The sequence below is a fragment of the Filicampus tigris genome, chromosome 5 (genome assembly GCF_054856515.1).
Source record: "Filicampus tigris isolate MCC_2025a chromosome 5, RoL_Ftig_1.0, whole genome shotgun sequence".
Taxonomy (NCBI): Eukaryota; Metazoa; Chordata; class Actinopteri; order Syngnathiformes; family Syngnathidae; genus Filicampus; species Filicampus tigris.
In genome coordinates, this window is record NC_141221.1 from 16,727,109 (window position 1) to 16,755,072 (window position 27,964).

A 27,964-nucleotide genomic window follows, 5' to 3' on the forward strand; every position below is an offset into this window, starting at 1 on the left:
ATTTTATGACAATAATCAGTCTTTTTTCAATAAAACTTTTGAAAAATTACAAGGGAAAATAACTCGATTTTTCCAATAAAAATATTCATTACATACATAAGTTTACTCTATATTAAATAATATACAGCTAAGAATGCTTTAATATCCCAATAAAAAGGTTTTAACACTATGATCCAACAGGGCCCCCGAGATGGAACCCTGGGGCACACCTGTAGTGCCTTGTGAGGGGTAGGATAAGACAACTTTTTAAATGTCAAATTCTCGAACCTTTTTATAAAAAAAAAATAAAAAAAAGATTTTCCTTATTATTAGGATTCCAAAAGTCCATTGTAATAATACAATTTAATAGTGTGAACAGCACCAAATTCATATTTTTTTCTACAGATAGCCTATGGCAATTTGTTTTAAAGACACAGAGGCCTTGCAGGAGTTCCAATGTCACTGACTGTTGGAAGAAAAATTTGTATTATTATTATTTTTGTAAATCTGCCGTAGGATGAGAATGAAGTTGTTGTTGTTGTTTTGAAATTACGCTTCCAATGCTAATATGCTACAAAGAGGAAGTGATTGCGGTTGTGTGGCTTGATCTTGCTTGTTTGACTACTATTGAACGTGCCACGTGGCTAACAGGTAACAACTAACAAATGTCCCCTTCACACCATGTGCACTAACACACACACACTCACACACAAGATGGATGTGTGTGCGTGTGGCCTATGACACACTCATGCTAGTTGGCTTTATTAGCGCAAACTAGTTATTTCTCATCGTGTGCGTGTGTGTGTGTGTGATAGATTCAGCTGATTGGATTCATTTGTCAAAGAGTTCATCACTTCCTGTTCTATTTGTCATCTCTGTATCTTCCGTACTCCCTCCCCGCCAAATTAAAAGCCCCAACGACCACGACACATCCTTTGTCCATGCACACACACCTGCTGCGCGTACACACACACGCTGCTCGTGTTGCCATTTGTCATCGACATTTAGTGTGAACTAAAATAAGACACACAATCATGGAAGTGTCATGGTAAAAAAATGAGTAAAATAAAAGTAACTTTTCATACTTCCCCTTTTTTTTAAGGTAGAAAGAAAGTGGTCTTACTAGTAATAATAACCACAGAAAAATTATGAAAGGGCATTAAAAGACTTAAAATGAAAATAATGACCATTACATTCATTCTGATAATATCACAATATAATGTGCATTTCTTTAATGATGTTTTGAAGGTCACTTTTTGTGTAAATCTTTGTGAACAGATTTTTTTTATCTGATTGGCTGCTGGTGGTCACATGGTCCAGGAATCCTCATCTGCAAATGACCAAAAACAATATTTGAATCTTTTTTTTTTCTGTTTCAGAATACGTTTTGTCTTTGAAGCGATTCATAATCATGCACATGTAAGTTTATTTTAAAGTGTTATTGATCAATTAAATGTTTTCGATAATGTACATTATCTTTTCTAATAGTTGTGGGTATAGATTATTTCCAACATAAAAATTAGTATAATTGATTGTTTAAAAAAGCACTTTCTTGACCTTTTTTCAAACAAAATACACAATTGTTTGAAGTAATTTATATAATGATATATAATATAATAATTATTAAATGTGAGCTTTAACTGTATATAGGATTTTATACTGTTGGGTGGTGTTCATATGAAATTTGAGTTAATATACTATATCATCGTTACATACCTAAAACAATTATAATTAAAAAAAAGAATGTATGAATTAGATGTAATTTTAATTAAATGGATACATCATTGACAATTGACAATTGAAATGCACAATCACATATGTAATGTATCATGAGCATCACATATGTGTCAGTGAAAATACAAGCTTGTCATGTTTAAATGTTATACAGTATAAATGTTAGTTGGGGATAAAATCCTGTTAAAAAATATAATTTCTCATATGCCACTTCAAATATTACATATAATTCAATATATTTATTACTGAAGCTGTCAAAAGGGAAGAAAAGAGAAAGAAGCTCTTTGGAAGAAGAGAAGAAAAAAGGAGGAGATGCATTAGTTGTCTCTTTCTCTCTCTTCCTGTGCGCGTGTTCATTAGTTTGGTGTCTGGTTCGTCCCGTCATGTGTGAACGTATCGATTTGCCAGCGTTTTAAACATCAAACACAAGCAAACCCCCAAAAGTCACTCACGCACGCCGACATAACTGAAGGGGTGGGGGGGCTAACAGAGCATGAGGGGGAGAGAGACGACAAAAAAGAAAGAAGAAAAAGAGCTGAATGTGTGCTTGACCTTCATCAGCGGTTGATTGACAGTGACCAACACAAACATACACAAGTGGTGAGCGGTAAAGGCCTTCGATGTTGGACAAAAAGCACTGAGCATCAATTACAACCTAATTAAACCTTTTTCTTTCCTCCAATTACATTTCAGTCTGTTTTTGTTGCCATGTCAATCTAATCTGCCGAGGACATTCACAATCGGTGTGCTGCCCCATGTAACTACAACTACAGTATATAAGCAATGGGAACATGAACTCTCCAATCACATTTCAAATTCATCGTCACAGTGCCAGAGAGCTGGCCCTCAATGATATCAACAGTTTCAGCAGATTGACTATTTGCGCAAAAATTAACATAGTCACTGGATATTGAATAATAGAAAACAAAGGATATTGTAATATCCAATAAAAAAGATTTAATACTACATTTTCAAAAAACATAATATTAGCACAAAATCTTAAAATTTGCAGTATTTTTTTTCCCAAAACATGATTTGATGATAAATATTTTACTTGTAAATTCATGGTTAAATAGGCCGAATCAGAGTTGGTAGAATAGCAAGGTCCCTAAGATGGAGCTCTGGGGCATACCTATAGTGCTTGGAGAAGGGTCGGATTAGATGCGTTCATTCTAATTTTAACTTGTCGGTTGTATTGTTAGTTGTCTTTTTAGTTTTTGTAGTCTTGCAGTCTTTTTTTACTGACAGTTTTGCTGTCGCCTCCAGTGGCAGTTGTTTGTTTTGCCGGTTGTGACGTCGGTTTGGATGTTGAATGTGTTGAGTTGTGCATACGTTTGTGTTGTGTTGTCATTTACAACGTGGGTTGTGTCGTTGGTTGAATAAAGAATGTGACAGCGAGGTTCTTCTCTGCGAGTGTTTGCTTGGATCTGGATGACGCTGTGATGGCATCCATATTTGGCCATAACAAGCTAGCCCCACAAAAATAACACATATGACAGGAAGCAGGAAGTAGGGTTTTTTTTTTCCATTTTTTTGTTAGGAGCGAGGTTGACCCGGCCTGGAAACGTCTACCGCCGATCTTCTTCTTCTCTTCGTGCCTTTAATTAGTTTCTGAGGGACGAAAAAGACAAGCGGGAGGCGCAAGAACAAGAGAAGGAAAGAAGACTGGAATGATGAAGCTCCTAGCACAGGTTAGCACCAAGTCTTGTTCTTCAACAAATGGGTAATGTTAATAATAATAATAAACAAACAGCTCAAATTGTCTTTTTTGTCAACTTTTCAACGTCTTTGTGATAACAGCTTGCCAGTCAGCTAGCATGCTAAAGTTAGTGCCTCGCTAAGTGGATCACAGGAAAGAAGCAACAAGTCTCGACAAACTCATCAAATTTATTTATATTCAATATTAGGGGTGTTCTATAGCACTTGTTGAGAATTCACTCCTTGAATACTCATCGATACTGAGTACCGATACCTCTAGTACTTTTGATTTATGAAATTTCTTTCAACACAATGTCAAAAAATTGTGAACAGACCTTTCTTTCTGACACAAATGTGTAAATTTGAAAAATTATGCTAGAAATAATAATAATGAAATGAATGAATGAAAATGAATATCGCTGGCGCTGGGCCAAAAGCTTGTACCATCAAATTAGTCACTTTTCAGGAGAGCCCAAAAATGGCAAGTTTGTTCATCCATTTGCATTGTATCGTGAAAGAGAGCAAGCCATTTTCAACACTTTAGATTGGTCACGAATGTGTAAAAATAACATCCACGCGTGGGGACTGACAATAGTATACATTTTGGAAAAAATATAAAATTCACCAAAATGTGACTTATGATGTTTGGGCCCGACGCCAACAATATAAATATAATAAATATAGTGAATTACATATATGCATGTCAAAATATGTGATCAAAGGCAACTAACCACAATTAATGTAATAAACGTAGGAAATATGAAGATGAAACTATGTAGTAAGAATATGTAAATAAATATTAATTTTGTACGATATGAAAATGATATAATCAAATTTTATTATTGATGAAATATCAAATCGTAAAAAGTAAAAATGATAAAATAAAATACATAATACATAAAATATGACATGTATAGGAAACTTTGATAAAACCTAACTATGTGATAAATAAAATATATAGTGCAACTACTGTATACAGTAATACAAATATAACCTAAAAATAAAAGAATTTAATTTCTTGTAATTTTTTTAATCAAAATCGTAAAAAGAAAATTAAGGTAATATTTTCACCTTTCCCATAGAATTATGACTTCTCTCATATTTTGACTTTTTACTCATAAAATGCAACCTTTCAATTTACACTTTCAATTCAAAATGTATATGTAAATATGTAATACGTGAAAAATTGTGATAAAACTGTAATATATTAAATATAAAATATTTCAATTCCATTTAAATTGTCAGTGAGTGATGTAGTATCTGAAATAATCAAATCTATTATTGAAATACAAAAGCAGACATCTCAATTTATGATGAATCAAAAAAATGTTTTACATTTCTAGTACCAGATTCAATCTAAAAATTTTTATTTATGGTATTTTAAGCTAATTAAATGATCTTTCAAAAAGTCTTTCATGTCATTTCATCACAAAACCGGACAAGAACATAATTTGGTACACAGAGAAGTCCAAAAATGTTCACATGACTATGAAATTTCACTGAAGAGGAAAGTATTACTATACATTATGTGACAAGTTTTGTGTGAATAAATTCAAATAATATCGGACATTTAGTTATAATCTTGAACCTTCATTTGTGAACTATGCCAGTGAAGTGTATAAACTGTGAAAAGTAATGGGTGGATTGCAAGCTCCCAGACAGACGGACGTTTCGGCCTCCGTCGGGATCAACGGGATGAAAAAGTGCAAACAATTCGGCGAGAGCGAGACAGGAAGTGCTGTCTTCTCCGTGAGGACTCTAATTGGATGATGAGAGGCGTCCGAGAGGCCCTCTGAGAACGTGTGAGCACATCTGTGTGTGTGTATGCGTGCGTGTGTGTGTCAGCCTTTCGATTTTCCCTTGCATCCCGCTCGCTGTTGTTTTGAGGAGGCGGAGGAGGCGTCACCGCGGTTACGGTTGCCGACGGTGACAGGACAGCATCTGCTCTCGCTTTCTCTCTCTGTGACTCCCGGTGTCTCTCGCCCTCTTGAAGCAAACTCCAGGGAAATCATCAGCATGTTTACTCCGCACCCCCGCCTTGCGGACGCCCTGCACCACCCACTGTCTCTGTCCCATAGATCCCCCCCCCCCGCACTTTCAGCCCCCCTCCCCTCCTCAATATTTGTGTTTTGTGCTCCATGATGCTGGTTGTTAACCTGATGGACAGCTACGACGCTCGCGCTTGTAAATGTGCGAAAGAGGAGGTGGGGGGTGCGCCCACCGCCGCCTGGCCAATTGGCGGGGAAGTGTTTGGGGGTGGGGGGTGCGAGGGGTCTGTGTGTGTAAAGGGCAGGCAATTGTCGGTGAGGGATGGGGGGGGGGAGAGGCCTTGAGAGGCCGATCAATGCGATGTTCACCTGCCGTCCACCTCCCCAATTTAAAGAGAAGGAGCGCTAACGATTTCCCTGGCGCACCACTACCCCCAACCCCTCACGCCGGCCGCCCCCCTGCCCTCGCACCTCCTACCCCGCTGTCCAGCAGACCCCAACTGATGACACAAAATGTAGAAAAATTAGTCCTCAGCGAAGCAAAAGCACAGAGAATTAGCAGGCTAATGGCGCGTGGTTAGGACGACATTAAACACGCAGTGACATGAGGGATGCGTGCGCAAACGCAAACAGACGGCTGCGCAATTAGCAACACATTAGCTGCTAAACTAGCCGCTAACAAAGAGAAGGGGGCTACCAACGTGCAGCTTGTACCAATGTGGATGCTCACGCTCACGGCTTGCGAGTGGAAGTTGGTTGAAGATTGTAGATGGAAACCCCAAGGAAGACAGTTTAAAATGATAGACGGACCGACCTATAGCCGATTACTATTTGTTCTGGACGGACAAAAGGTGGACAGACGGACTGCTATCAACATGTGGTCATACTGTTATGGAATGTGAGGCCAGTGGCTCGGTTTTCTGTCTTTGCTAAAAGTTTCTCTCTGTGTTCAACATGCTGTTCGACCGGTCTCTCTCATTCTCGACGTTTCTTGTATCGACGTGCAGGTGAGAAAAAGAAAAGAAGACGAAAGAAGGAGAGGTAGAAAGTAAGAAAGAAAGAGCGCCTTCAGGCTGGAGGAGTTGTCGATGTTTTGGCAGATGTGCTAACAAAGACGGCGAGGAAGAAACAGAAAAGGAGGCTGAGAGCAAAGGGATGGCGAGGTTTTTAAATGGTCCGTGGAGAGGAAGAAGAGGAGGATTAAGAGGAAGAAAAGGAGGAAGGAGCAGAGGAGGACGCGGAAAAAGAGAAGAGGAGGGGTAGGAGGAATAAAGGAAGCGAACAGCCGGATGAAGAAAAAAGGAAGAGAAGGGAGAGAAGCAAAAGAAAGTGGAGTGAGAGGAACAAGAGGAGGAAGGAAAAAGGAGGAAAAAAGAGGGAGTGAGAGGTAGAACAAAGAGGAAGGGGGGAAGAAGACGAGATGGCAAAGAGAAAGAGATAAAAAGGACGATGAGTAAATGGAGAAGGAGGCAGAGAGATAAGTGAGAGAGCGAAAAAGTAGGAGGAGGAGGAGAAAGAGTGAGAGGAAGAAGAGGAGGGAAAACGGCAGAGGCAGCGGAAAAGGAGGGGGAGAATGGGGAAAAAAGTGGAGTGAGAGGTAGAATAGGTGAGAGGGGGGAGGACGAGGAGGAGGGAGAAAAAGAGGACATGAGAAATTGGAGGAGTAAAATATATGAAGATACGGAAAAGAAGGAGGAGGAAGAGAAATAGGAGTGAGGGGAGGAACATGAAGAAGAGGAGGAGAAAGAAGGGAAAAGGTGGTGGAGTGAGAGGTAGTAGAGGAGGGAAAGGAGGAGGAGGAGGAGGGGGCACAGGTGAAAGAGGAATAGAACAGAAAGAGGAAGAGTTAAAGAAGAGGCAGAGAACAAAGAGGAGGAAGAGGAGAAGTGAGGAGAGGAAGAGAAGAACAAGAGAGGAGGAGAAAAAGGAGAGGAGGAAAGAGAGGGTTAGGATGAGAAAGGTGGTGGAGGAGTGAAAGGAAGTAGAGGAGGGGGAAGTGGAGAAAGAGGAGGAGGAATTAAAATAGGGAGAGGAAGAGAAGGAAATGGAGAAAGAAGAGGAGGATGAAGACGGTGATGAAGGCTTCTCCTTCTTCTTGTCAGAATCAATGGCCACAAAGCGAAAGAAGAAGCGAGCCAGAGAATCCGTGGAAGGATGACAGGACTCATTACCAACTAACCACACTCACACACACACACACACACCCCTGCGCACACCCACGCGCACACACACACACACACACACACAGACGCCTTCTGCCTGCCTGCGTGCGTGTCTGCGCGCGTTTGTGTGCGTGCGTTGGGACAGTGTTGTCTAAAGGTCAACACCAACACGTCATCAACACAACACGCCGCTGCCATGAAATGCTAAGCGCTAACCCTGTGAACTGCTAACGCTACCAGCGTACAAATGTGGGAAAAAGGCATTGTGGAATTCACTTGACATAATTTTTAAGAGCGAATTCTAAAATAAATGCTACCTTGACGGCTTTTTTCCCGTCTATGTAATCGTCGATTTTCCAACGTTGGTAGTTGGAAAGGCTTACGGAAGCCCGTTTAAAATGGTGGTCGGACCGGCCTATAGGCGATTACTATTTGGTCTGGCCGGACAAAATGGCCGATAAACAGATGGCGGAGGGGTATCACGGCTGTAGGCGGAAGGCGATAAACGGACCGCCAAATTTTTGTAAAATGCCCCATACCTGTGTACAAAAGTTGTAATCTGTATGTAATCTTACACATTATTTTCGAACGGCTGCTGTCACGTGACCGCTAATCATCTTAGAAAAAAAAAAGTAAACATGATGTTGCGGATATTTGTGACAACTTGTGCGGGTGTGTTGCACGCATGTGTGATGAAGAGCGGTATTCGCGGAAGACACTTGTCTCCCTCTGACGTGTGTTGTTGGGCTACTGGGTTCCCCCTTTTCGACGACGTGCGACGGCTGCACCGTTTTGGAGAAGGCTCTCTCCCCTGCTTCTCCCGACTACGGTTAGGCGACAAAAACAGGAACGGATAACACTGATTAAATTGACATTGGCCGTACAGAGTCGCGATGTACGCCGTACATGTTTGAAAAAGTGTTTCCACCTGTACAAATTACGCCACAAGCGTATGATTCCCAGCTCTGCTAAATGCTACCTTGTGAGCTAACAGCCAACCTGCCAATTGCTCCTATGAGTGCTAATGCTTACCTGTTGAATGCTAACTTGAAAACTAATTGATAACCTGCTGAAGAAGAAAAAAACAGGAGCTGTTGCAATGGCAACAAATGTGATTAACTTTTGTGTGCTGTGTTTGTTTTTGCATGTCAGCTGTAAAAATGCAGCTATTTTCTTGATTTGCGTAGTTGTTGACATTTGAGTTACGCTGATGTATTTTCTTGTTTTCTCTTGAGCTTTTCTGTTTGTTTTCTTGACCTTTTGTCTTTTTCTTCCCCTCGCTAACGTCCGCTAGTGGGCTAGCGTCTTGTCTGTCCGGAGCCAAAACAAATGTGCTCATTAGCGCCTTCCGGTGTCACGCCGCCTGTCAGCCCCCTCCCCACCACCAAAACCCCCCACGCCAAAACCTTTACGCCGCCGCTGTCATTAGCACGGAAGCGCCAGCCGCTAACACCAGCTGTCAATTAGGAGTAGAGACGCTTTTTGTTGTCTAAACACAAAGTCAATGTTGTCTTTTGTTTCCATAGAAACGTTACTCCCCATTAAACTACTAGTATGCTAAAATACTTTGTTAAAAAATGTTTTGATGAAGAATATGTAATTAAATAATAAAAAAAGATGGGCCAACAAGGAGGCAGTTTGTTTGGCACTGAAATTTATTGTAAACAACAATAACAATAATATTGGTGGTAATAAAAGCATGTACCGCGGCTGGAACATGATCTATTTATGACATCACTGATGACATCATATTCACACTATGATAGTGATACAGTGAAGCGGGACACTAACAAGTTAGTTTGCATAATTTCATGTAAACATGTTTAATGTGATATGAATTTGTCTTTTTAAAATGTGCATTTGTATCGCGACAGTTTGCATATGTTTTCAATTCATTTTTGAAAAGATAATATTGTGAATGCATAGCAAAAACAGCACGTGCAGCTGTCAATCATCATCATAGCACCAACTAAACATTTTTTGACATTAACAGATTATTCACTTTGTCTTTCAAATTGAACCTTGATCAATTTTGTGCATCGATCATATTGAAAAATAAATCTATGTATTTCATAAACGGTTTATCTGGATGATTTTAACACTTGTGTATTTAAATTATTAGTTTCAAACTCTTAATGCATTAAATAAAACACTTAGGAGGTTAAAATACATTAATTAGACGTTGACCTGCTGCTAGCATGCAGGCTCGTGAACAAATTAAGAACTTGTAACTTTCAATTTCCAATTACAAAATATTTTACTCCGATTTTTTTTTTGTTAAAAAAAATAACGTTTAAGAGATTAAAATGATTCAGAAGACTAAACTGTTGCCAGCTCACTAACAAATGAAGAATCTGTCAATTTGGCACTTTTTAAGATCATTTCCAAATGAAAAAAACATTTTACTTGGTGTTTAATAAAAAGGAAATCAAATGATTTAGATGACCAAAACTATTGCTACCACGGTAGCTCCCTAACAAATGAAGAATGTGTAAATTTGGCACTTTTTAAACAATTATTTACCTTTTTAAAAAAATGTATTGATAATTTCACATTAAAACCACTGCTAGCGATGTATCAATATTGTGCTAACAAATGAACAATGTATAAATTAATCTATAGTTTAAAAGTGACATTTTAAGATAATTTTCCATTTTCTTGTGCTACGTTATGTTGTTGGACATTAAAAAAAACATTGACATGGTTAAATGTCACGTGATGTAGAAGACAAAAACAGTTGCTAGCATGCTGCTGCTAGCAAATGTGCCAAGTTTTCACATTTCTTCAAGATTCTTCTGAATGGTATGAATATTCTTGATGATCTACCATCTGTCCACGTCGACGCTAAAGGGTTGTTTGACGGCGATTCGTCCGCTGTTGACCACGACGCACTCGGCGTACGGCAGGTTTCTGTCGTTGGTGTCTTGGAGCTCGATGGTGTGCACCACAGACTGTCAAATTACACCATTATGCTTTTTAATTCCGATTATTAATATTATAAAGCATAAAGAACATGCTTGGACGCACCATGCCGTCCAGGACTTTTCCAAAAACCACGTGTTTCCCATCCAGCCAGGGTGCTTTGGTGGCCAAGATGAAGAACTGCGAGCCATTGGTGTCTGCGCCTGCGTTAGCCATGCTTACCTATAACAAAAATAAAAAAATACAATTTTGTTCTCCTCAATTAGAAAAAAATCCAACTTTATTCTCATAAATATTAGAGATTTTTAGCTTTTAAGAAAAGTACAAGTTTATTTCATTTTTAACGGAAACCATACAATTTTTAAGTTCTTGAAAGATACGATTTTACTTTTTTTTCAAAGACGCTATTTTAGCTTTTTAACCTCAACTTGCCAAATGCTAACATTACACATGTAAAAACTCGAGTTTGAATATGTGCTAGCAAGCCAGAAGCGTGAAAGGACATGTTCAAAAGGTAAAAATGTTAGCATGTGAGCTACAAGTGCTAACCTAAATGAGCAACATGGATATAACCTAATTAGCTAAAGAAGTTCAAGAAACACACATTTTGATAGCACATTGGTCAGAATTAGCATTAATGGTGACTACATAAGGTTTTCTCAGGGTACTCCGGTTTCATCCCACATTCCAAAAACATGCATGGTAAGTTCATTGGACACTCTAAATTGCCCCTAGGTGTGATTGTGAGTGCGGATGTTTGTCTCTGTGTCCCCTGCGATTGGCTGGCAACCGATTCAGGGTGTCCCCCGCCTACTACCCGAAGACTGCTGGGATAGGCTCCAGCACGCCCGCGACCCTTGTGAGGATAAGCGGTAAAGATAATGGATGGATGGATGGATGGTGACTACATAAACATGCTGGCCCATTTATTTGATTGTCGAGCACATTGCTTGTTTCACACAATAATCGATAACCAAATGTTAGTGCGACATGTTAGCATTTTCAAAGGGCTAACTGAGTGAAATAAGAGGCTAGCAAGAAAATGTTACGCAACTTAACTCCCAACCCATTGTTACGAGAACTACATTTTTGTGTTATCGTGATAAGCTATATGCTAAGTGGTGTATTAATTATATTTTTAAAAGTGGCTATGCTATTGATGTATTTCAGCCCATAATATTAGCATTTTTTAATTTCGCTGACTGAGTGAACTAAGAAGCCAGTAAGAAAACGTTACATATCTTAATAAATAAGTAATAAGCTAGCTGAAAGATTTTGGTTTATCAAGACAAGCTAAATGCTAACTAAGTAGTATATAAATTGTATTTAAAAAAAAAAAGGCATTATGCAAATGACATACCCATCCTGCTGAGCTGTGCTTCAGTTTAAAGTTTTCGTCAGGGAACGTCGTCCCGTAGATGCTGTGACCTGTACAAAGACGAGCACATATCTTAGCATTAGCATCATTGAGTTGTCACCAATACTGACAAATTTTTGTCATGATTTTTAACATGGTAGTAATGGTGGTGGTACCTCCGGTTCCATCTCCGGCAGTAAAGTCTCCTCCTTGGATCATGAAGTCTTTGATGACCCGGTGGAACTTTGTGCCTTTGTAGCCGTAACCTTTCTACAAACAAACACACAAGCACACACACTAGGAACACTTGATTTAATGGGAACCCTCATGGTCCACAGTCTTACCTCTCCGGTTGCTAGGGCAACAAAATTATTGACAGTGAGCGGGACCACCTCTCCAAAGAGGCCGATGACGATGCGACCCACCTCGTGACCCGCCACTGTGATGTCAAAAAACACCTGCACACACAATTGCTGTCAATGAAATGCACCAAAAGTGAAAAGACATTTTATTTTTCTACTTGTATTTTATTCTTTTAAATACAAGTTCATTTATGATGTCTAAGAACGATTTCTTGTTCTGAAATCCCAACATGAGTCTATCAAATTATGAAAAAAAAACAATGAACAAACACATTATTATTTTCAAAATAAGCAAGCATTCTTGAGCAGAAACCGACTTTATTCTAAAAGAAAGACATCATTCTCATAAGATTTTTTTTTCTTGTAAAAATACACCTTTCACTTTACTCTGATAACATTTCACCTGCTCTGTCATTAAATTTCCACTTCATTCTCATGTTATGATGCTTATTTTAGTGAAAAAATCCAATTATCCATTTTTAAATTTCAATTATTTCTTGGAAAAAAATGTAACTACATCCTTGAAACATTATGTGTGTTTTAGTTTAAAAAAAAACCTGACAACTTTATTCTCCCAAAACTAAGGTTTTGTTTTTCTGATTTTTACAGAAAAACACCCAATTTCATTCTCATGTGTATTTTTAATTATGAAAAATACAATTGTATTCCCCTTAAATGAGATAAATACGACTGAATTATATAAATCCGACTTTGTTTCTTGAGGTTGTTTGTTGCTGTAATGCTATAGCATAACAATAACCTTTTGAATAACAAAATACACCTTTGTTCTTGAAATATTCAGTCTACTTTTAGTGGAAAACTACAATGGAAAACTACAATTTTATGGATAGGAAAAACATAGTTATTATAGTGTTTCACCTTTTTAGTAAAAAGAAAAAGGTTTGGTTGTAAATTACTACTGTTTTTGAAAAAAAAAAAACTTTTTTAATTGACTGCTAGCGAGAGTACCCGCTCAAAGAGGCCGATGACTACACCATCAAAAATAGATAAGCTAACTCTTTGTCTACTCTCATATAATCACTGGAACTCCATACGATATTATTATTTAGTAAATGATATTAACTGTAGATGATATATTAATTGAACAATATGTCTGCTACTTTCTTAATGCAGCGAATTAAACTATTAGACAACTATTCATAATATTCCACCTCTCTAGTGTAGCTAAACAAGTAAGATAGCATCTAAGATCTCACTTGTTATCGTGATAACCAAGCTTTACCAAGTGCAGCACGTGAGTTGGCGGGAAAGCCTGCGGGCACACGTGTGAAGCTGCGCGCGCACACAAGAGAACAAAAACACACACATACCGAGCATGCTAATAAAAACACAAAAATCCTCATACGTAACCTTCTCGGTGACTTTGGGTCCGCTGACTCCGCTCCCTGAAGCCGCCGCCGAGTGCAGGCAGGCGGCGTGCAGAAGCAGCAGCAACAGCATCGAGCGAGGCTCCATCTGGTTCCGGAGAGGAGGAATCTCTGCAGCGGCGCTCAGCTGGGAGGATGGCGGAGAAACAGAGCGTCATTGGCGGACACGTCATCAGCGAGCGAGAGCAACCCCCTCCCCACTTCTCCTCTCCTCACCAGCGGAATGGAAGTTGCGCCCATCAAGGCGAAGCAGGGAAAGAGGGAAAGGTGAGATGTGGACATTTATTGACATTAAAGTTTTTAAAAACTTATAAAGTACTTAAATACGTGTCATTTGAAGACTAACCAAGCAGTGTGACTCAAATACTTCAGCATTGTCTGATATTGATGATATAGCACATTGACATGTTCATCTTGTCTAGACCATGTAGCTTAGCATTAGCTTCAGTGACGATGACGTCATCACACTGACTTTCGCAGTGAGTCATGTCACTTATCATTAATTAGTATTAGGGGTGGCCGATATGATCTAAAAAAATCTTGATATTTGATTTTTTTAAACTAACGATAATTTGAAGCAATTCTACAAAAAAAAACATTGTAAATCTGCACCTGCTTCACATAACATGGATATACAGCGTTTGTAAACAATAGCTCTTATTTATATTTTAAAATGCGACATACATCTGCAAAACATTGTACATCTATATTCTGTGGCTACATTTAACAATGACGAACTTCAAATTATGTCTTGACTATATATGGTGTTTTTATTGACATTTGTGAATATTTATATGAATTGAATGTTTCCTATTATTCCTTAATGACAGATATCGTCATTATTATGCAGTAAGAACTGGTCTACCGCTGCCAACTCAGAATGAGAAAAGGTGTTTGCTACAGCAGTCAGAATAAAAATACGTTTTATTTGATATATGCCACATCACCTTAGATTACAGGTATGTAATTTGTGGAGGGTCTTGAAAAGAGACAGTAAGAGAGATACAGCGTCTAGCGCTTTTATTGCATATACAGTGACAACAAATTCGGCCAAATTAGGCACAGTCGTGTCTAGAAGCTAGCCGCAGTTAGCGTACACACGTTACGATATGTGTTTGATGTAACTTTGTAACACACTGTCCTATTTAGAATGCTAACATATGGTAGCTACTATGGATTATTACAAGTATTTAATTTTGTTTTTATAGATCATTTCACTGTATTAATGCAACTGCATAATGTATAGTTTTGGTTCCATTTTAAAATGCACTACAGAATTACAGCAAAAAATTTTAAGGCCAGAGTATCGCCATCAATTTAAGTTGCTCCCGCATTTATAAACATGTCAGGATTGATGGCTTAGGTTGCAAAGTTTAATACAAGTTGAATGTATTATCATCTTAATTGTCTTTACGATTAGTTTGTACATAAAGAATTCAAGCTGTAAGCGATTGGTGGTTATTATGAGAGCAGCAGCTTGCTGCTGCAATTTTCTGCGATTTATATATTATCCGATTAGTCGACTAATCGCGACTAGTGTTAGTGATTAGTCGACTAGCAAAATAATCGTTTGTGGGAGCCCTAGTGATGACACACATGGATTGCCTTGTTGAAATGGACCATTTGGTTATTCAGAATTTCCCCCCAAAAAAAGAGTACCGGAGTGCTCTTTAGGCACTCCAATTGGGTACACGATGAGGCCATTTAATCGTGTTTGTATGGGGGCTAAATAGTGTCTTTTTTTTCTTTTAAAGGAGTTAATAGTGTTAGTTTGAGGAGTTCATACTATTTGAATGAAGAGTTAATATTAAGTATCAGTTGCGTTTTTATGAACTGAAGGTTTAATGTATCGTTTTAGTGCATTGAAGGGAAGCAAAGCTGCAAAAGAGAATAAAAGTCCCTGATGAATATCTGTCAATGCACATGAATTATAATAGTCAGCCTGCGGTGACCTTAACGCGCGCACACACACGCAATGTGTGTGTGAGTGTGTAGTTTTATCGGCCTCCTGTCAAAGCGACCCGTCCATTCGTCTTTTCTCGCCGCCGTCCACTGAATTAATTAAGCAGGAATGTAAATGTTTTAATTGAATGTCAAACAGGACCTTAACCACACGCGCGCGCACACACACACTTATTCATAGCTAAGTGACGTGCACACGCACACACAAATTGTTTTCTTGGTAGTTGTGTTAGTTTATTTTGTTTAATTGTCTTATGTTAATGTTGTTACGTTATTAGTTGTTGTCTTTTGGTCATTGTTTTCTGTTGTGTCACTTTCACCTGTGTAAAGTTAAGTTGTATTGGGCTACTTCAGGGAGGGGGGATGGTTCAAGGGGTGCCGGGATGACGAACAACAGATGCTCAATTTTTAGTAAAATGTCAAAGTGATGCATTGTCGCTGTCTTGTGAAAAACACTTATGTCCAATTTTGGAAAAAATTTTAATATTCACGTTAATGCGATGTTTGTAACACAGAAAAAACACTCACGTAGAAATAAGAAAATTGAAAAAAATGGATGTAAGTGTTTTTCATAGGACAGTGACCATATATTTGTTAAATTGTATTTGTGTTATGTTACTGATGTTATTTGTGGTCCTTTACCTGTGTTACAATGCTGCACTTGTTTTGTTAACTGTGTGACATTAGCTGTGTTACATTGTTTTTTGTCAATTGTTTAACAACATAAGTAGTATGTCATATTTTGACGTTATTATTAGTTGGTGTATTTATGTCAGTTGTGTTACATTAGCTAAGTGAATTGTTCTCATGTCTGTTGTCATGCGTTAAGTTGTGTTATGTTGTTTTCTTGTGAGTTGTGTCTTTTTTTTGTATTTATTGTGTTCCGGTAGTTATTTTCTTGTTACTTGTGTGGTGCTCAAGTTCACTTTTTTTATCTCATGTTTTATGTGTTTTTTATTCTTATTTTAGGCATGAAGATGTTTTATTTCCAGTTGAAGTGTGCGTGCGGGGGTTAAAGTTGACGCGTAGATTGGGAGCAGTGTGTGTGTGTGTGTGAATGTGTTTGTGTGTTTTCTTGTTAATAAGTTGTTTTTGTGTGCAAATAATTAGCTTTCCTTGTAGAAAATGATGAATTTGGGCAGTTAATTCATCGATCGCCCGATGCGCTGGGCTGTGGAAAAGTCATTAATCAATGCGTGAAAAGAGCTAATTCTCCTCCCGCCGCTTCCTCCGAGACAACACAAAAACAACACACACTTCACGCAGCAGCAGGAAAATATGTTTTTTTTTGTTGTTGTTGTTGCTTTTTTTATTGTTTCACATACACTGTCTTTTTTTTTTTGCCCCTTTAGGAAAAACAAGCATAGGACAATTCATTAAAAATTCCACCATGAGCAGCACCTTTTAAAAACAACTAAAATAGATGAATGTTTTCTTATTAGTGCCCATTAATAAAGTATACTGTTGAAATAGCTCAGAATGGTAACAAAAGTTTTTTTTTTTTAAATTATGGAAATTGATGAAATCGTTTTTTCTATTTTTCCTGTTCATTTGTTTGGTTGTGTTTCTTTTGTTGTTACAACAAGTCGTATGTTAGATGTGCGACGTTGGTTATTGTTTACATTATTTGCGTTCCATCACTTGTGCGATGTTAGCATGCCACGTTAGTTGTTTTCTGTTACTTATGTGTATATTAGTATATATAGTCGAGTTGCAATATTGTTTCACGTGGGTTGTTATGCTGATTGTGTTAAGTCACTCGTGTTCCATTAGTTGTTTTATGTAATTTTGTTTGTGTTTGTTATGTTGCGCAAGTTGTTTGATGGTAATTATGTGACATTATTGTTTATGTTCATTGTTTTCTGGCTGTTATGCTAGTGTTTTATGTTAATTGTGTAATACTATTTGTTTTCCACCAGATGTGTTACCGTACTTGTCAGTGCTGGGTATTTTACTACAAATTGAGCGTCCATTAGTCGCCATCCGTCTGCAGCGTGGGTACCCTTCCGTCGTCCGTCATTCGCCTATACTATAGGCCGGTCCGTCTCTAATTTTAACCGGGCATCCGTTGGCGATTCCGACTAAACTTTCACTAGTGACTCACTGTGTTTTAGAAGCATGTTCACAGCCTGGTCCCTCACTCAAAACTGTCCCCCAAGCAGCAACAACTCACTATTTTCCTCCCCGCGCTCGCCGCGGCCATCGATGCAAAACGGGCATCCGTCAGTGACGGCTGGACGGACGGTTCTGTCACATAGGCAGAGCGCCCAGCTCTGGTACTTGTGTTACAGGAATTGTTGTCTGTTAGTGTGTTATGTTAGTTGTTTGGATAGTTGTGTCCTGTTGTGTTATATTATTTATGATTTTTTGTTTTTAAAGATAATTTCCTTGATGGAGAGCGTGATTAGTGTTGAAGTTCTGTGTAGAGCTTCATAAAACTAAAAAAATGAAGACTTGATTGAATATTAAAATAATAACAAAGGTGACTAAAAAGTTGTGTTTTTGTTCCACACAGGATTGTTGTCAAATAACAACCACATGACTTGGCAAATGGGTGAGTCTCTTTTCTTTGTATTTCTTCTTTTCAGATGCGATGATGATGGAATATGGCAGCCCTCAGGGAAACATGTCGAGTCCACTTATTTTTTTCATTTTTTATTGACTACTTTATCAACATTCAAAACAATCAAGTATTCAACATGTCGTGTTAATCATGACATGTTTGTATTTTTAAAAGCTAGCCAGCTAATGTGATTCGATAGTGACGCGCTGGGGGTGACCTTCTCCCTCTACCTCGCTAGCCAGGATTTTTGTAAAAAAAAAAAAAAAAGTGAAAAAGTGTTTTTTGGGCCGGCGAGAGTTCATGCGGAGACGCTGGCGTGTTTGTGTTTTTGTTCCTTATCAATCCAGAGCCGCTCGCCAGGATGACGGATGGCGGCTGTCACGCCGACGCTAGTCATAACAACGCACGCCTTTGCGTGTTCCGCCGTTTAGCCCGTGTCCTTATCCGCGCCTGCGCTCGCTGACTGATGTGCTGCTTATGTGTGTTTAAAAGTGCACGTATGTGTGTGCGTGTGTGTAGTGCGTGCCCCCGCAGCAGACGGCTAGCAAGCTACGGGTCGCGGATAACAAGACCGACCCAAAAACACAATGAGCTCAGCTCTAATCTGTCTTGTCTGCCACACACGCACGCACGCACACCCACACTCACACCACACACACGTTGCTAAGGAAGTCTTGGCCAGTCGGGCTAATAATAACAATCAGCAAGTAATAATAGTAATAATCTTCACCGTAAACAGAGTGAGTCAAACAGTGGTGGTGGGGGGGGGGGGGATTGACATTGTGGTCAGCAACTGATTGTCAAATAACAACAAACACAGGTCATACCTTTTGATGTCACCAGAGGGCGCCACTCGCCTAACCATCCAAACTAAAATTTTCATTTGGTTATTTACATATACAGGGAGTCCTCATTTTACGAACGAGTTCCGTTCCTACACTGGCGATGTGACCTGAATTTCGGCGTATGTCGGATGTCACTGTTAAAGTCGAAATCAAAATGCTCGGTATAAAAAAATGAAAGTACACTAAAATAAAAAGTATAAGATGCCGTACTTAGCATTACTGCTGAGAAGTGGATGGAGAAGGAGGGCGAAAAAGGCAAAGATACTGCCGGCGCGCAAACAGACACGATCGAGACACTCTGCGAATGCTCATTGCTCAACCGCAAGGAATGCTGGTCTTTGTAGTACAGGAAGTGCTTGTATGCGGAAGTGCGTTGTGTGAATATCAAGTGTTTTATTGACAGTTGAAAGTAACATTTGAGTCATGACGCCGTGCGTCGCCGTACACAGTGGCTTATTCAAATGCCGGAGCAACTCTGTACGCTCAATTATGTAAACGGGATATTCAGAATGTTTCCAAAATCTGAATTTTGACTTTAACCTGAATGTTGACTGCATGTAGACGTAGTTAATATGGTGCTGGGGACAAAATGGAGGAGGAGGCACGGGCGTCGTAAAGTCGAAACGTCGCAGGTCGCGTACGTCGTAATATGAGGACTACCTGTGGTTGAAGTTGCATTACATTCGTTTTGTCGTAGTAATTTGTTTTTGTTTGCTTACGCTAGTTGCATAGCATTTGTTCTTTCACATCAGTTGTTTTGTTGGTTGTGTTACGACAAACAGTCAAAAACACAAAATGAAAGCACTCATAAGGAGCTGCTGTCGGGCACAACTCCCACTCAGACACTCACTGCAGACTAACGGACGCAAACTCCTGATGTGATTCACTAGGCCACGCCCCTTAAAGGCACGTCCAACACATGAATACCACAGTACGTACAGTAATTACACTTATTAATGCCAGTTTATTTCTTTACATTCATTTGATTATTTCAAATAATGCTTTTCTACAATACGGTGGAACCCTGTGTATTTGCAACTTGGTACTTCAGGTCCTCAGTATTTGCCGATTTCCTCTGGGAACCTCTCCACGTTATTCAGAACAATTTTTCCAGGGCCTGATCCCCCAGTTTATCAGCTTTTAAAATATTTTTTTGCCCTGGCATTTATAAGGAGCGTCAATTGTATTTTTTTTCAGTTCGTGACTTTCGCTATATAATAGCGGGGGTTCACTGTACACTGCTATTTTTCTTTCGAAAAAATGCATTACAGAAATTAGTTGTGTTATTTTGGCGTCTGAAAACCGATTAATTGTATTTCCGTTCATTTTAACTGGGAAAATGAATTTGATATATGAGTGACTTCAGTTACGAGCTTGACCATGGAATGAATTAAACTCATTAGTCCAGGTGTCGACTCATAAAAAATAGGGCCCAAACGATATGGATGTTTTTGTAGGCCAATGCCAATTCTGATATTTGGCAGAATAAAATTCTGATAAGCGATTAATTATATGATTCATTCCGAAAATATATGATGACTTAAATAACGTTTTTGGGTCCCACAAAGATGTGACTTAAAGGCAGAACATTTAACGGTAACTGTTTTACATTATTTTGCCCGTAAGTGTTTAACTTAACAACAGAGAAAATTGGCAAAAATCTGAGGATTTTTTTTAACCGATTAAAAAAAACAGTTTGTTTGAATACCATTATCTTTGTTTTATGTTGTAATGTGTTCATATTGGGAAAAAATATGCAAAAAAAAAAAAAAATTGGCCAATAGGAAAAGGGAAGATATCGGCCATTTAAATTGGCCGGAACGAGCAGGTGCCTGTTGGGAGGGGCTTGGTCTGATATGCAAATGAGTTCTTTATCATTTTAAAAACCTGAAAAATTGTCCTGCCAGTTTTTTTTTTTTTTTAAGAAAAAAAAAGTTTCACATGTCAGTGTGCAAGTTCAAAGGTCACATGTAGGCTGCGTGTCACCAGGGAAAATGTGTGCATGCGTGCGTGTGTGTGTGTCGGAGGTCCGAGAAAAAGAGAGAGAGGGGGCCGCGTGCGGCAAATGATCACGTGCTGCTTTTTTTGGCTGCGGAGGCGCGCGGGACACATCATCTTCCTCCTCTTCTTCTTCTTTGGGTTCGAGGAATGAGAGAAAGAGAATGAGAGAGAGCAAGAGAGAGAGTGCGTGTGTGTGCGTGAGTGTGAGAGTGTGTGAGTGAGTGTTCCTCCATGAAGAAGAAGAATCGAGGTCGGACGTCAGCGCTCCTCAGCCGCACACACGCGCACAGCCTCACCGCACCGGTAAGCTTATCGTTATCATTATTATTATTATTATTATTGTTCTTATGACACTTTTTTTTAACTCTCTTTTTCATCATTTTGTCATTTCTATTTTTGACTGCCAGCACTGCATGTTTTTTTTTTTTTTTTTTTGCTTGGACGTGAAAAAACTTTGCGGACGTCTTGACTCAGTGAACATGTAAACGTTTTAATAATTGAGCACGCGCTTTTATGACGTTTTCTTGTTTTTGTGTGCGTCCGATTCACAAGTTGACCCCCAAAAAAGTCAAGAAGGTTCGACCGAGTGGACCAAACGCAACATCCTCACGTCCTCCTCTCTTCTTTTTTTTTTTTTTTTTGTAAATACTTGCAGCAAAACATGAGTGTTCTTGTTTAATTTTCATTTTTGAAAACATTTCAGCAAAAATAGGCGCTGATTTGGCACATGTGCTATTCGATTATTGGGCTTTTGTTGTGAAAGGTGATGTCGACATCCAAAACAAATACTTCTATAAATGTTCATTTTTACATAAATTTATGTTAATAAAGCATATTGATTGATTGAAAAGAAATTGAACAGCAGCATTTTACAATAAAATTCCGCATGCGTATGAAAATTAGGCCTTTTTTCACCTGTCAATCTTTATCAAATGACATATAGATGAAGTTATTTTCATTTTATTAATGTCTTTGTATTTATTTTGCCATTCTTTCGATTTTTTTAAATTTTGTATGTGGCTTTTGACTATTGTATTCATTTTTTTCAAATGTTAGCATATATGTGTATGTATGTAATTTTCAATATTTATCCATTGTCAATCAAAACCTTTAAAAAGCTGCACTATAGATGTGTTTTATGCATCTTTAAGTGTCAATGACATATTTACGTCATCATTCAATTCTATTCAACATATTTATGCCGCCATTAAATCATACAATTCTATGCATTAAATTGAATACGGTGTATTTATGATTTCAAACCCTTAATTATATCATTAAATACACTATCATAAAGTAATTTACGTGTGTGATTATGAAGTGGAATAAAATTGACTGTTTTATGTACAAGTTCACTGTCATACATTTATGTCATTAGATTCAATAGCACATACTTGTGAGTTTAAATGAAGTATGTCATAAAATACAACATCGACTAAGATGTGCAGTATAATTTACTGTAACACTTGCCGTGTCAGAAAATTACTTTCAAGAAAGAATACGACTTGTATGTAATTGACATCCTGGATTTTGATTGAAGAAAGGCATGAATGAAATGTGACTCGAGAGTGAAGTCAAATGTGTGTGTGTGTGTGTGTGTGTGATGCAGATGATTGACAGCTGTCATGCCCCCCCATGCAGACGGCGTGGCGCCATGCTGAAGCCAGGCGAGGCATCGGCGGCGGCGACGGCGTCGGCCTTCCTCAAAGTGGACGCGTCGTCGTACCTTCATCACTGGCAGCAGCTTTTCCCGCACACGCCGCTCAAGCCGCCCCTACCCTCGCCCTCGGGACCCCCGCACTGCACCTCCTCGTCGGGGGCCGCCGCCCTGGCGCCCGCCTCCTCCTCCACCTCCTCCTCCGTGGTGGTCGCCCAACTTCCTCTCGCCCAGCACATGGCGCTCTACGGGCAGGCCCTGGCTCCGGTGGGCCCCGGGGGTCCCGGAGGGGACGCGGCGGGGGTGGTCCCCCCTGCTGAGAACCCCGCGGTGGGACGCCTCCTGCAGGTGAAGGAGCAGAGCTGCGCGGGTGTCGGGGTGGTGTCGTCCAGCGTGAAGAGCGTCGGCGGCGGCGAGGAAGGCGGAAAGGCCGTGCAGGCGGGGGGCAGGATGAAGCTGACTGCCGAGGAGCTGGACTTCTTCCTGTACGGGCAACAGAGGATGGAGATCATACCCATCAGCAGCCACAACGCCGACGTCAACAACCGTACGTACGCACACTTTTGTGCACAGACATACGTACATATACATACCTCGTTTTTTTACGTACATGATGAGACTAAAGTGTTGTGTGTGTATCATTTTTTAAAACTTAATTCTGATTTTTTACAATCAACCTATCATTTTGAACTTAGGTTACGTAATGAAATGGATGTAATGAAATATTTTATACCTCCAATTATCTATTGTTGTACTTTGTTTTATTTATTTACAAATTCACTCTATTGATACGTCTTGAATATTCATTTTATGCATATTTTACCTTAATTTGTAATTGAAAATACATATATTTTAATATGGTGATTGTAGTACAAAATATATTTTTTAACATTTTAAAAAATGTTCTTCCTCAAATTCATTTCAATTCCAACTAACTGCACTAACAATGTTTGTGTAATTTTTTTTACCATCTAAATATTTATTTAAAAAACATTGAACAAAAAGTGCAATTAGCAGAGGAAAATTATTTTTAAAAAGTAAACAATATATATTTAAAAAGTCGATGTTGATATCCAAAACAAGGCAAAAAAAAAAAAAAAAAAACGTTGTAAAAATGATGGCGGATTCTTTTGGACATGTGACATCAGAGGTCAGTGGCCCCGAGCTGTGATTGATTATCAATCAGATTTCACTTTCAAATTATTGATGAGCAAAATGAATAATCTTCACTTAATGCGTCATTGAACGTGACCACTGCGTATTGAATACAATCGTATCGTTTTGTCATTTATAAAAAAAAAATACATTTCAAACACACACACACACACAATTTCACAGTATTTAAAATGATATAATTGTACTTTGTATCTTAAAATCACATGACAGTCTCTGTGTACTTTAGATGACATTTACACCCAAACTCACAACATTTAAAAGTGATGTCATTTCCAATTTTGAATCTCAGCGACAAAATGTAGATGATTTTCTTCCTCACGTGTGTTTGCGCTCACGTCTTGGCCGTGTTGAAAGTTGTCATGGAAGTGACGTGATGAAGATGTGTGTGCGCGTGCGTGTGTGTGGGTGTGTGATAAAACGGTTCATCAGCAGTAATCTGCGTCGATACGCGCCGGCAGGCCCGATGAGGGATGGCGGGACAAGCGGGAATTAATTGCTGCATATAGTTTTGTGTTGGGGGGGCCGGGCATGGGGTGGGCGTGGGGGGTTTACAGAGGAGGGGATGTGCTGGGTGATGAGGGGGCCGAGAAAAGGGGGGGGGGGTCGATCGATCCAGCAGAACGCTATTTATCATCCCAACACAACCATATGGAGGTCTCGGGGGGCCACGCACATGTGTGTGTGTTAAAGTGAAGTGTTTAGTGTATAAATAAAGCGGTCTCACACACACACACACACACACACACACACACACACATACAATAAAAATAATAATAATATGCAGTAACTAACATAACATTCTGCTGAGGTCACGTGACACTACGACTCACATGACAAGCTTATACAATTAGATTGGATACAAGTAATCATCTTGACGTTGGTGTGATGACGTGCGCTTTTAGAAGTACCGCGTCACTACGCAAAATTTGATCTTTATTCGACAGTTTGATTTTTTTTTTTGTAACTTAATAAATTATTGATTCATTTTTATATTTCGTCGCTGCCCCGCCGGGGCAACTACATGTCCCACATTGCACCTGGATTTGCCACAAATTGATAGACAGAACGCAATTTTTTGTTGTTGTTGTTGTTTTGTTTGTTGTATTTCTGGTAGTATAATATAAATAAAATGTGATTTATTGATTGATAGAATACCCACAACGTTGCATTTTCATTTTCTCATTGTTACTCAATCAAATGCATTTATTCCTCAACAAATTGAACTTATTAACCAATAAATGTAATTTATTCATCAGCAGATGTTTTTAAACAAGAAATTCAATTTACTCATCAATAGCGAGTTTGTTTTCAGTCAAGAAATTTAGTTGATTGATCAAAACGTTTTTACAAGAAATTTAGCTTATTCAGCAACAAATGTTTTTTACTGAACAAAGGTTATTTTGAACTAAATAAATGACATATTCAACCACATATTTTTTTCATAAACAAATGTTATTCTTATTTTATTTGTATTTTGACTTCTTAGTTTTAATCAACATATGTCATTTATGAATCAAGAAATGTAGAGCAAACATAGTTTGTATTCGTGACTTTTAGATATTTATCAATGAATTTATTCAACAAAAAAATTCTTTAATGAATCCAGAAATTTAATTTATAAATGAACAAATGTTTAATCAACTAATTTAAATGATTTAAGAAAATTAATTTATTCATCAGCGAATGTAATTCATTCATCAATATTAGTACTCTTCAATTAAACAGTTATTCATGAATCAAGAAATGCAATTCATTAAAAAGCAAATGTAGTTCTTAAACGACAAATTTAAATTATTTATCGAAAAATTAACATTTTTAATTTATTCATTAACTTAAGAATTTAGGAATCAAGAAATTAAAATTCTAAATTAAAAATGCAGTTTATTTGTCAACAAATTGAGTTTTTAAATCAACAAATTTCATTCGTGAATCAAAATGAAAGAGCAAATGTTGATTTTTAACAACAAATTTAGATGTTCCTCTTTTTATGTTATGAATTGAAGTGTTCTATAAATAGAGTTGAGTTGCGTTATCGGGAAACTTGAAGTATTCATTAACATGCGTCATTTTTGATCTGCGAATTGAGTTGATTCATCAAGAAATTAATTTACAAATCACAAAATGTAGTTTGATCAAATGTAGGTTTTAAATCCACCAAAATAATAGCTAAACACATTTTCATGTCGTATAATCTAAAAGAATGTGTGCGTGTTGATGTGTTGTTGCTTGGCAACATGGAGACAAGCTTCTGATTGTCGTGAGATCTGATTCTGACTACATCAACTCTGAGAAGTTTCCCGCCCGTCCTAAAGTGGGAATGTTTGTTTGACATTGTTCCCGTTTAGCGGAGCATTAAGAAGTCGGCTGCCGCGTACTTCATGACTTCATCCGTCAGCGGCCGTCACTCTTCCTGCGCTGCCGATATTTCAAATTTGGGAAAAACGCAAAGGAAAACAAGCGGGACTTCCTGCTGGGAATTTTTTCAGTCCAGATAATCATCAGCGCCTCAATTATTGACGTCAATTAGTGTCGCAACTCATCACGCCGCGGCGCTGCGACCGACGCTTTTCACCCCGACGCGCCGCCACGCTCGGGACGGAAATATGGCAGGAATGATTTGAATGCGGCCAAAGCAAACATTAAAAACGAACAAGAGCAGGCCAGCTTCCGGAACATTCAGAAAACACTGTGAACACAGAGTGGACCAGATAATGTGAAGCAGGTTTGAAACCAGTGAGAGTCAGGTGTGTATACAATGTGAATCAAATGTGAAATTGCCATGAAAGCAGTGTGAGAGCTAAAAAGTATGAAATCAGATGTGAGCCATGTGTTAAAACAATATAAATCAGATGTAAATCAAATGTGAAAGCATCGTGAAAACAGTGTGGACCAGATAATGTGAAACAGGTTTGAAACCGGTGTGACTATAGGAATCAGATGTAAACTATTTGCGAAAGCAATGGAAACAGTGTGTGAACCAGACTGTTCGAAATCAGGTACAAACCAGTTTAGTGTGAATACAAAATGGGTCAGATGTGAATTATTTGCGAAAGACGTGTGAACATAGTGTGAAACATAAAGTGTGAAATCGGTTGTGAACCAGATTTGATACACCGTGAACCAATCCTGCATCTGGTTTTAAAACAGTATGGAACAGATGTGAACTAGTTATGAAGACATTGTTAACACAATGTGGATAGTATGAATCATAGGGCTGGGGAAAAATATTGTATCGTGATTTTAGCGTTTTATGCCGATACCAAGTATCGATACTTTCGATTACGTTATGTTATGTTTCGCACGTTCTATAACATACTTTTGGAACATTCGAGGTCCTTTAAGTTGAGCTTTTGGGAATGGAGTTTTATTTATTGCACTCCTGTTTATCAGGAACAGTTACTGGAACAGTTTATGCACTTTTCAATCGTGACACTTGAATAAATGTCAAATGGCACTTAAGTTAAAACTTTGGAAACACATGCCTCAGTTTATTTTAATCCGGTATATATTTTTTTATAATATTCAAGTATTGCAATACATATCGGGCATTTTGGATTGGGACAAAAGTGTATCATTCCAGCCCTTATGAACCAGATTCAAAACTGTTGTGAATCAAGTGTGAAACTTGTAAAAGCAGAGGTAACACTACATGAACCAGATTGTGTAAAAACAGTTGTGAGCCAGGTTTGAAATTGGTGAGAACCAGGTTTGATTCACCATCTGTGAAGTAGTTGTGAAAGCATTGATCACACATTTTGGACCAGGTAGTATGGAGCAGATTTGAAACCAGTGTGAGCCAGTTTGAAATGCATCATGCACTGGATCTTAACTAGTTGTGAAAGCTGTGGGAACACCGTGTGGACCAAATAGAATGGAGCAGATTCAAAACTGGTGTGAATCAAGTGTGAACTAGTTATGAAAGTGGTGCCAGTGTGTGAACCAGATTGCGTGAAATAAGGTGTGAAGCAGATTTGATACAGCGTGAAACAAGGCTGAATCAGGTGTGAGAACAACATGAAATAGAAGTGAACTAGTTGTGAAAGCAACATAAACAACATGTGAATGCAATCTCAATCAACTAGTTCTGACAGCAGTGTGAACAGCATGTGAAACAGGTAGTGTGAAATAATTTTGAAAGCACTGGGAACACAGTGTTGGCCAGACAGTGTG

The 27,964-nt window shown here is 38.6% G+C and overlaps 2 protein-coding genes across 6 annotated transcripts in view; one reads left to right on the forward strand and one right to left on the reverse strand.

The window, feature by feature from the left end:
* Window positions 1–9,204: 9,204 nt before the first annotated feature.
* On the reverse strand, window positions 9,205–13,783 carry ppic (peptidylprolyl isomerase C). The gene is made up of 6 exons (XM_086030126.1): window positions 13,574–13,783; window positions 12,185–12,298; window positions 12,017–12,110; window positions 11,844–11,911; window positions 10,589–10,705; window positions 9,205–10,512 (listed from the first exon to the last, which is right to left on the reverse strand). The coding sequence occupies exons 1-6, from the start codon at window positions 13,676–13,678 to the stop codon at window positions 10,384–10,386; spliced, it is 627 nt and encodes a 208-aa protein (XP_085886252.1). The 5' UTR covers window positions 13,679–13,783; the 3' UTR covers window positions 9,205–10,383.
* prdm6 (PR domain containing 6) overlaps window positions 13,479–27,964 on the forward strand; it is a 36,657-nt gene continuing 22,171 nt past the window's right edge. Inside the window, exons 1-4 of one of the 5 annotated variants that reach the window (XM_086030123.1) lie at window positions 13,479–13,857; window positions 18,068–18,106; window positions 21,107–21,264; window positions 22,603–23,165. In XM_086030123.1, coding sequence (XP_085886249.1) covers window positions 22,616–23,165 — 550 coding nt within the window. In that variant the 5' untranslated portion in view covers window positions 13,479–13,857; window positions 18,068–18,106; window positions 21,107–21,264; window positions 22,603–22,615. Of the gene's footprint in view, window positions 13,858–18,067; window positions 18,107–20,987; window positions 21,265–22,602; window positions 23,166–27,964 lie in introns of all 5 variants that reach the window. The other 4 variants (XM_086030121.1, XM_086030120.1, XM_086030125.1 and 1 more) reach the window with 4 other exon arrangements.